This window comes from Cupressus sempervirens, chromosome 5 (assembly GCF_028749045.1).
Source record: "Cupressus sempervirens isolate cs-2001-9-10 chromosome 5, ASM2874904v1, whole genome shotgun sequence".
In the NCBI taxonomy this organism is placed as follows: Eukaryota; Viridiplantae; Streptophyta; class Pinopsida; order Cupressales; family Cupressaceae; genus Cupressus; species Cupressus sempervirens.
Genome location: NC_143122.1, coordinates 638,805,236 through 638,816,561, shown reverse-complemented (window position 1 = coordinate 638,816,561; position 11,326 = coordinate 638,805,236). Strand labels below are relative to the sequence as shown.

At 32.8% G+C, this 11,326-nt stretch overlaps 1 protein-coding gene across 1 annotated transcript; it reads left to right on the top strand.

The window, feature by feature from the left end:
- The first annotated feature begins 621 nt into the window (after positions 1–621).
- Positions 622–1,897, top strand: LOC149557532 (uncharacterized). Its single transcript, XM_089785996.1, has 2 exons — positions 622–774; positions 1,089–1,897. The coding sequence occupies exons 1-2, from the start codon at positions 657–659 to the stop codon at positions 1,694–1,696; spliced, it is 726 nt and encodes a 241-aa protein (XP_089642122.1). The 5' UTR covers positions 622–656; the 3' UTR covers positions 1,697–1,897.
- Positions 1,898–11,326: the final 9,429 nt, after the last annotated feature.

The following is an 11,326-nucleotide window of genomic DNA, read 5'->3' as shown; positions in this document are numbered from 1 at the left end:
GGGACTAATAAGATTAATATTATTTTAAGATTTATAATAATAAGCCAAAACATCGTAAAAGAGATGAATACAATGAAACTATACTCTGAACTCTATAGCATTGTAACTTAGTACTGTTATATATATAATAACTACAACGAATACAGCGGTGATGCTTTACGGTTACAAAATTAAACATTTTCTAGTTTGCACTCACTCTCTCCACTATCTCGAGACTCCCACACGTCAAATGAGATTTTGTTACGAAATGTACCCGATCATGCTCTCACGTTCATCTGATGTGGATTTGGACGGTGCCTTCTCATTCCGATTTTATTTTTTCAGAACTAAATAGTTTATATTTCCAGCGACGCAAAGTCCAGAGCATCCTTCCAACTTTCCTATAAATAGGTCGACAAGGCTTCTTGTATTGCATGAATTATTTCTACTGTCCAACACCCACCAGAATTGATCCAGCGATCAGGGCTTTTGGGATTTATAGATCTTATTTACTGTATTCTCAAATCTTCATCTGAGATTCCAAAATGGCCGATGTTGAGGTATGTAGATCGACTCACATGGATTGATCTGTTCAATTGATCATGCATGCCAAAGAATCGGTCTTGAATGATGTGAGTTAACTTATATGTTGTGATCGATTTGTGCAGGTTGCTGCCATGCCCGCTGAGGTGAGCCCTGCAACTGAACAAGTGCCTCTGAAGGCTGAAGCCCCACCTGCTGAAACTGCGGAACAGAGCCCAAAGGAAGAGGAATCAGCCCCCGTAGTGGAACAGGGTATGTGTTGTGGACAATTTTGAGTTTTTAATTAGAAAAGTCAGATTAGAATTGGCAAATCTAATCTTTTTAATTGTCACTCTAGTGAATGTGAGAACACCCGCTGTGCAAGATTTCTTAGTGATGTTTTGGCTCACGTTCTTGATGGATCTTCATAATAAAATTAAAACAGGGGATTTTTTTAATTTGCTTTTCTTATATTCCTTGACCTGATCATAAATCTCAAGAAGAAAACTAGCATAGCCACAAGTTCTTGTTTCGTATGAATCAACCATGGAAGCTTAAGAATTTATTGTTGAACTCTTGTAAAGCAGAGGCAGTGGAGAAGACAGTTGAGGAGACCCCTGCAGCAGAGGAAGCAAAAGAAGAGGTGGAAGAAACTCCAGCAGAGGAAGTGAAAGAAGATGTGGTGGAAGAAACAACACCTGCAAAGGAAGCAGAAGAAGAATCCCCTGCTGCCAAAGAAGAAATAAAAGAAAAAGAGGTTTCTAAGGAAGTAAGTGAGGAAAATGAGGCTCCCACAGAAGAAGCCCCTGCAGCTGCTAAAGAAGAAACCCCTGCTGCTGCTGCTGCTACTGAAACTCCTGTTCCTGAGGAAAAGACACCTGCTGAGGAAACATCTGTTCCTGTAGCAGAAGTTGTGACACCTGCTGCAGAAGAAGAATCCCCTGCTGCCAAAGAAGAAATAGAAGAAAAGGAGGTCTCTAAGGAAGTAGGTGAGGAAAATGAGGCTCCAACACAAGAAGTTGTGGAGAAAGATGAAGCCCCTGCTCCTGCTGAAGAAGAAACCCCTGCTGCTGCTGCTGCTGAATCTCCTGTGGAGAAGGAAGAAACCCCTGCTGCTGAGGAAACATCTGTTCCTGCAGCAGAAGTTGTGACACCTGCTGCTGAAGAAGAAGTGAAGACAGAAACATCAGAGTAGAGCAGAGAATGATGTTTGTGGTAGAGTAGTTAGGGATTTGCATGGAACGTGATGTTTGTGACAGATGTTTCAGGTGGGTGGTATAATTAGATTAAGTTTGTAAGCCTTAATTGGAGGATCAGATGTCTGAGGGTGCTTGAGCGATCACAAGTCTTTTTGGCCCATCTTTAATTTAGAATCAATAAAATAAAATTGATGGCATATTCTTGAAATTAATTATCGATAAAATTTGAACAATTAAGATTAGAAAAAAATGGAGTTTGGTTATGAGACTTTGTGTAATTTATCTTTTTTTAATATTTAGATGATCATTGATTCTTATTTTTTCTAATTGAAAAATAATTTCTCAATGATATTTATCATAAGATTTATGAAATTTAAATATGATGAAATTGTTTAAATATTACAACTTAGGCCAGTGTGTTGTTATTTGATTTAAGCTTTTTGATGGGGATTCGCTCTATTCAAATCTTTCTGTATTAATTAGGAATGTGTTAATATTTCTTGATTTGGTGACCATTCTGTATGCGCACCTATAATGTTTATATCTTTTCCATGACCCAATTGTCACTTGTAGAGATAACAAAATAATGAAAAAAGCTTCATCAGGAAATAAATGGAGCATCTGAAGAAGACCACCTAGATGTCTCAAAACTAGCTGGTTGGTAATGTTTCTCGCTCCATGCATTGAACTCTAGAGATTATTAAACATCTATCCTATTATAGTTTTGGGGCCATGGGACATAATACATATATAGTTCTCAGAGTACTCTATTAGAAGCTCTTATTGCTACCCTAATTCCAGCCCTTTTTCACTAGGTTTTGATTCTGGTACTACATATCATATTTGTAATAAGATTCAGTGAAATAGAAAATTCTCTTTACCCCACATCAACACCTACCTCATTAGCAAAGTTTTTATAATTGTTCTTTACACTTCCTTTCTTTTTAGAAGATGCAGATCCTCTGTATGTTTGAGGCTAAAACATAATTTTATTGGCAAGCATTATCTAGGTCCATTAGGGGTCCTTTGAATATCCAAGGCATCATATGCAATGCCAAATATTTGGTCATTTTCGTTTAGGACCTTCATCACTAATGCAAATAATGAGACTACAATTGAGGTTTTCATACCTAATTTGGAGGGCAGGAGAATCATGGCATCTTCTCTAGGGGATATCGTTATCCTCTAAGGGACCGTTTGGTTGCAGGCATAGGAATGGAGAATAGGAATGTAATATTGGGAATGAGAATGGTTATTCCAATAACAATTATTTTTAAGAATGGGTATAAGCTCATTTTAGAGGCAAAATGGAAATACATATTCATATTGATGAACCAAATGAAAAATATACAACGTATTCCAAATTTTCTATTCCTATTCCAGCAACCAAACAGATCCTAAAAACTTCTTCTTTATTGAGATTTTCGATAGTTTTCATATTTACTCCTCCATGTCTAAATTGTGAGTTCTTTTAACACATTTTCCTTTGCTCATTTATTTTTTTCTATCCTATATGAAATAACATACATTTTGTTTCGTAGAGCTCTTGGTAAACCACTAGCTTTTGTCTCCAGCGAAGCTCTCGATGAATTACAATCCTAAAAGAGAATGGTAAAGAGTGGTGACTAAGGCCATGAAACCAATCTCTGTCATTACCATTTTCAAATATCCACAACGTACAATGATATGTTGTTGAAACTCTCGCCTTGTTCTTTGTACTGAGCTCTTTGACGCGAAGCATATTTTTATTTAGATTTATAAAAAATTAGGTGTTAGATGAAGCATTCTTTCCATTTTACACATCAATAATTTTCCAAGAAGAGGAAAGTGCGGTGAATAACGAGCAGGGTGTGAATATAGAGATTTGGACATAAATATTTTCATACTCACCTTTCTCTCTTTCTTTCCCCTTTGTACACTGTGATTGAACAATAGAGATTTGGACATAAATATTTTCAAGTGTAACTCAGCCAAATGCAGGGTTTTCTATAATTTTCTCTCTTCCATTTTCAATCCATTCATTTCCCTCTTCCATTTTCAATCCAATCATTTCCCATATGGTGGTGTCCAGATAACTCCTCCGTGTGCCCAAGGTCAACAAAATTATTGGTACTAATTTTGGATCATTTTTACCCATGGAGGACCATTGTAATTATCAATCCTTGTTGCAATGTATACTGGAAGTTATGGGGGTTTGGAACCGTCATTACAAACAAACTCGTTTATTTCACCCAATGCTCCATTTACAAGGCCTGCTTGTGTCCATATGTTTTTTTTGAGCATGATATGTTTTCCTTTGGACAATGGGATTTCCTTTTCAAGTTTCCTTCAACAGTTGCATATTCCATGTTGTATGTAGTGCTTATTATTATACTTATTGCAATTGGACAATTCAATAGTTTCAATATCTTTTTATTGTGTAGTTTTACAAGATCATTTCTAGAAAATAGGTGTATTGATTTGTCAAATTCATCCTTTTCATATGATGAAATTTTTGGTTTGTGTGTGTGAGTAGGAGCTCCAAGTCCTCTTTTGTCAATTTTGTATTTTGTATGTTCTGTAGAAGTTAGTGAAACTATGTTTGCTCTATGTTATTGCCTTGTTGGTGAAATATTTTATCTAATGTGATGATTGTTTTGAATTGCTCCCACAATGTTCTTGTAGTAGAATGTGATGTGTGTAGCACAAAGGGTAGTTGGGTGAGGTCATCAAATAGGATGGAAAGGCCACCAAAGAAGAGATGTTGATTTTTAGGAAATTCTTGTCGTAGTCTACTACCTATTTTCAGTAGTAGCTTTGGGCCAATAAATCTTAGTTCATTAATAAGAATATATATCTTATTTATTTTAGTTCCTCTTGAAATGTAGTTAATGCTTTCCCTTGTAATGGTGCATTTGTTTAATAGGTATCTTAAGCATCGTATATATAGTAGATGCATGTACGTTGAATGCAGCAACACTTGTAGGAGCCAATACTAGTAGTTATCCTTTCTATAGTTGACCATTATTGTTCAATGCATTTCTTATGCAGTGAATCAAGTATGATTTTCCTGTACCAATTTTTCCTTGAATAATGATATAAAGAGGTTTGTGAGGTCGACATTCGTTGTGTTCCATAATTATTGCAAGTGTTGTCTGTTGACTTGTTGACAATGGATAGCTTAGTATATGGTAATGTGGTAGGACATTATCACCTTGTGCAATTTTTTTTTTGTATTTATGAACTTTGTTACAATTTCATGCAGATCTTGGGAAATGAAAATTTGATCTCATTTGTTATTGTTATCAAAATCATGCTTGCCAAGCATATCAAGTTCATCGAGGGTAATACTATGTAAGGTTCCCATTTATGACAACATCTGCCACTCATTCATCGACATCTCTTCTTCTTCTTCTTCTTCTTCTTCTTCTTCTTCTTACTTTGGCTCAGATTCTAACATGTGATTGACATTCCAAACATGATATCTATTTCCACTCATGTTTGTCCAATTTGTAATAATTCTTTCTTTTGTCAAGTCATTGTCATTTTCCATGATACAAAAATGTTTGTATAAGAGTAGCTCACTCCAACAGAATATTTCAAATTGGTCTAACTCAACATGTGGAATACTATTGAACTTTGGGTAAACATTTACAATGTCTTGCACATTTCTTCCTTTCCACCTATCATTTCTATGATTTGTAGAATAAGTGTACGATCATGCAGATTCAAGAAGTGTTGGCATCTCAAGCTTTGGAGGTCAATGACTGAGTGCTTGTAAGTATGTGGATTGTATTTGGTTTCTGTCTAACATGTCTATTATCCGCTGGAACATCATTTGACCAACATTCAAGGATGTAAAAGGATGACTGCACACAATAAGAGGCAATTTTTGAAGCATGTGACATGTTTTTTGTGCACCTATGTCACGTTCAGCTACAATTTTTGTCATAAATTTATTGTATGCTATAAGAGCTAGTTTTTCATGTTGTTGGGCTAAAGATATTCTTTTTAACATGTCAGTATATGTCTCAAATTATTTTTCAGCCTTAGATGCATGCTTAGCAATGTATTTGAGAACAAGCTCCTGTGAGATAACTGGTTGGCAGCCAATGTTTTCTCTCCAAATTATTGATATTTCTTGATTGTGAATGTTAAGTCTATCATCATTTCTTGCAAGTTCATATTTGTTTTCCATCCTCATCACATGATAAAGTAGATATACTTTTTTCTTTGTTTTGTACCCTTTTTTCTTATGCATGTACCTAGTCTACATTTTGTGTGTCTTTGAATAAGATTAAATAATTCTTCATAGTCATGAACAAGCTCTTCAGATAATATCTCATGTGTGTTGAGCAAGCATGGATCATCCAAGGGGTAATTCTTATATAATCATTTGTGTACCATTATATAGTCATTTCTTTGTGTAATCCTTGCATGTTTATTCATTTCTTCTTGCAATGGATTTTGTCAAACTTCATGTAGTTTCTCTTGTAATGTTGGAACTATTTGTTCTGTGCTTATGTGCTCAATACTCTGTGCTTCTATTTGTTGCAAGGGACTTAAGGTTTTTCCTAGTCTGTTAGCAAATCTCTAAGTAGCTATTTGATCATTATGTTGGTCATAGTATTCTTGATTTCTCTTTCTACTCTATTGTCATTGGAGTTCATGGAGTGCATTTTTTGGGTGGTAAGTACACTGTTCATGTACTGGAGCTTGTTGTCTCTGTAATTGATGGAACTCTAATCATTGAAGGTATTTCTCTATGACCTCTTCTACAATAGTGTTTTCCTGTATTTGTTCAGAGGTGGTTGTAACTCTTTATAATCTTTTAGCTTGTCTGCGAGCAGTGATCACATCTTTGTTACATGCATAATATTCTCTAATTCTTTTTCTAATTTCATGTATTTGTAGTACAAAAGGTGCTAATCAATGAAACTCTAACTATTTCAAAGGTTTTTCTCATCGCTACTTCTACAGTACTCTCTAATTGTATTTGTTTAGAGGTGGATGAAACTCTCTATAATATTTTACGATGTCTATGGGTAGCTATCACATCTTTATTACAGGCATAATACTCTATATTTCTTTTTCTATTTTCCTATATTTTTTGTATAGAAGGTGGACTTCTTGGGAAACATTTACTTGTCATAGGTTGCATTTCTTCAAAGCTATAATTAGGATATATTATATGCATTAGTTAAAGACAAAGCTTTATTAAAATTCCCACATGCTTTAGAAAGTAGCACACACCAAAAAATCACAAAACAAAAAAATTGTAACACAAACCTAATAAACAATCATTTTCCATAGGTTAGTCTCAATTCTATTTCAATTGTTTTATAGTTGTTAGGTTGGTCATATTGTTGACATTTTCATTTTTCATTTTCTTTTGCGGTTTCATTATTTGGCCACCCAGTTTGCGTAGCTTTTAATAACTCCTCTATAATGTGTTGGTAGCCATTTGGGCACTAGGCTTCTACAAAAGCTATGAGAAATACTGAAATACTCCAAATACTAAACCAAATGTTGTGATTTCATATTTATAATAGATCACATTAAAAACATTGACATATTATAGACATAGATATACATCTAATTTTCATTATGAAAATCTCAATATTTAAAAAGTATTGTATAAAAAATTTCTAGTTTTTGAAACCTCTCAACAAAAAAGTTCTTCCAACATTTTTTAAATATATTTTAAATTAACATTACTAAAATATTAACTAATTGTCCACCATAAGAAATATTTTTTTGGTGAACTCATATATTAACATTTTTTTTAATATGTTTTTCCAAGATTCATAGAATTTCAACTAATTTTCTACCATAAGAAATATTTTTTGGTGAACTCGTATATGAAAATGTAAAGTGATATTCCAATTTAATAAATATAGTTTTTAATATTAAAAATTATAGACCTCATATATTTGATAGTAAATTACTTAATATAAAAATAATAATAATATTACATATATTATGGATCATATCTTAATATTCATAGGATAATATCAAATTTAACATTAGATAAAGTATTCTTAATGTATAGAAATAAATTATTATTATCAAAAGAGTAAAAAATTAATAAATTAAAAATTAAAAAGTATTAATATTTTGTTAAAAAGGCTTTTGAGTTTTCTTACAACTCCAATTACCTTAAGTCCTAAACAAAAGATATATTTAATAAACTATAACATGTACTAACAAAAAAAGGTTATGAAAAAAGGAATGTTTTAAAAGAAAGTAATTGAGAAAGCAATTAGGAAGTAAAACATCAATATCTTAGTTTTGTATAACTTAAATATAATAATAAGAATAACAAAAAATTATATTAGAAATAAAATAAATGCTACTGTAATAACGATACAACAAAGAAAAGTTGTATCATATGACAATATGTTTTATATTAAAATAATAATTATTTAAACTATAAACTTTGTATTAAAGTTTTAAAATCAATTGTTAATTTAAAATGGAAATATAATTGTGAGAACCTCAAATTATTATATTGTATAAAAAAAGTTTAGTAACATAATAAATTTATATAGTATCTTTTGTTTAGTATAGATAGATAACTTTCGTGACTTTTTATAAAAAAATTTTGAAACATTGACGTTTTAAACTTTTAAAAATGGACTTTTCAAAGATTTTATAAATAAATGATTCAACAATGCATATTTCCCTCTCCAATTTCAATAATCAAGAGGAAAGTTTGTATTTGGTTCAGCAAAGATCTTTGCAATTAAGAAGTTCAAAATAGAAGAGCGGCAATGGCTACAGCAGGGACCAATAATATTCAATTTAAGCTTGTGAGTTTTGACCATTTTCTTTTAATCTAAATTAGGATTCCTGGATTCATTAATTAATATCATTTTTTAGTTCTGACTTTATAAAGTGATTTTTAATTTCAATTACAATTCAAGTTGATTGAGTAAAATGCATATAATATTTCAAGGCAGTGGAACACTCTATTGATGGGCTTAGGACCAAAGCAAAGTTTAATAGGCTATGACTAGAGTCCTTGCCGATCAATGTTACCTATATTATAGTCGCGGATGAATGTGCTCATATCTAATGACAACCTATTTGTAACACTATTTTTTTAATATAATGTGAAATCACTTTTTATTCATGTTTCTTTTATACACATTTAACCATCTTTCCTACTATTCAGGTGCGAAGATTTTGCTCTTAGCATCGTATTTAAGACCTCTTCTTCCCTGAAATGTTTGAGTAAACACTTGGTGATAATCTCAATTTCAAATTGTAAATCCAAAAATATTAGTTTACAAAACCAATGTGTACATTTAGTGAGTGTTATCAAAAAAAATGTTAGCTTTATTGTTTCCATGATATACAATAGGTTAAAAAAAATTCTATTCAACCCAGACATCCAAAAATATTTATTCTGTTAGAAGTAATTTATGCCTGCCTATGTGATAGGTAACTAATATTTTGCAGTTTTTATTATTGAAAATTAAAACTGCATAGAATTGCAATTTCATTGTGGAAAAGGAGAATCGACAAATATATACATACCTATATTGTCATGATAGTTTAGTAATTTGTTGGTAGTTTGTGTAGTTGTTATTGATTTCTTGGCTCTGCTACTACATCTTTTTAATATCCCTCTATTTAGTGAAAACCTCGAGGGTAGTAGAAACTAATACTCATTTTATATGGCATAAGAATAGAAGTCTTTGCAAATTAGTTTCACATCAACTCCATCTATATTTTCCTAAAAATTAAAAATCATTGTCCCCAATAATCATTTGTACATATCTTGCAACCATGGCATTTGATGAAGGGTGCTCCCCTTAATACTGTAAACCATAATAGGAAATTTTTTTTTTAAAAAGTGAGAAGAACATATGGACTTCTTACACATCATCCACAGACTGATGGACAAACAGAAGTGGTGAATAGGAGTTTGGGAAATTTGCTAAGATGTTTGGTTGGAGACAAGCCATAAGGATGGGATATGATTTTTCCATAGGAGAAATGTTCATATAATAATTTTGTCAATAGGAGTACTGGTAAATCACCATTCCAGATTGTATACGGGAGTAGTCCTAGAAATGCTTCTGAGTTTAGGTAGTTGGATAAAGGTGAAATAAGTAGCGTTGAAACAAAAGAATTTGTTGACCATTTGAAGAACATCCATGAGGAGGTGAGGAAGCACATCATAAAGATAAATACATAATAAAAGACTAAGGCAGATGTAAAAATCAGGTATAAAGAATTTCATGTTGGAGATGAAGTCATGGTTCATTTGAGAAAGGAGCATTTTGCAGTGGGTACATATAATAAGTTGAAGATGAAGAAGTTTGGACTATGCAAGATAGTGAAAAGGCATGATTTTAGAAATTCTTATGAAGTGGAGTTGCCTACTAAATTGAATATTTTGCCAATATTTAATATTTCAGATTTGACAAAGTATTATGAAGAAGGTGATGGAGATGACATTGCAGAAGCACGATGGATTATTCCAGCAACTAGTTCGGCTACAAAGGAGATTAAGGAGATACTGGAAAGTCATGTTGGCAAGAGTACAAGGAACAAAACTTATGAGGAATACTTGGTCAAATGGAAAGGGAGGCAAGTAAATGATTCATCATGGCTAGCAAGGGAGGAGGTTTATCGTCTTGGTTTTCCTCTAAACACTTGAGACATGATAGAGTCACTTCTCAAATTTCCCCAGGTGTCTAATGGAGGAGCATCTTGCATTACCCAAAAAAAAATTATTTTTAGTCTTTTCTATTTTAATAAGGACTAGTAGATATGGAGGTACTATTTATGGGAACTTGCTATTTTTAGTAAGTTTTTCATACGAGCTTGAAATGTTCTCATTTTCTATATGAAGGTTCATTTCAGAGTTATAAGCCTACCATAAAAATCTGATTGCTCTAGCTTAAGTATTAGAGAAGAACTATTATGGATTTTTGGTGGAAAAATTTGCAGAAAAATCTTCAAGCTCACCTTTGGAGGCCTTAGAGTGCCTAGATGAGGTCCAAAGACTCGACAGAAGGATGCTTATGCGATTTTGAGCTTGTAGATCAAGGGCTGGCATTTCCAAAAAGTGGTTATAATATCCAATCAAAGCAATGGTTCAAGAGTTATGGCCTTTCAAAGTTGGGCTACCCAAAATATCTAAAATAATTGGCAAAAATGTATTTGGCTAACTCTATATGTATTGTTAGGTTTGGTCAGAACTATGTATTAAGTTTCATTGTCTAGAACCTTCCCAAGCAGCATAAAATTGCCTATTTAAGAAAGGCCTGAACATTGTCTAGGACATCTCTAGGTGATAATTCGCAGCTTGTCTTGCAGATTATTATAATGAAGCCACCCATGTGGGTTAGCATATTGTGCTTTTGAATTATGTAATTTTGCATTTGGAGCACAAATATGAAGTCCATATTTTGTTCTTGCATTTGTTCTTGTTTCCTTGTTTTCTGTTATGGTTTATGGTATTAAGGGGAGCACCATTCATCAACATTTCATCTAACAAATGTACTACAAAAATCAACTTCTATGGTGGACCTCAAAAGACAGAAAATTATACACACCTAGATGTCTGCAAGACACGTTGGAGTCTAGTTTTAGTTTCCCTTGTTGGCATTGCAAAGCCTACTTTAGGTAGG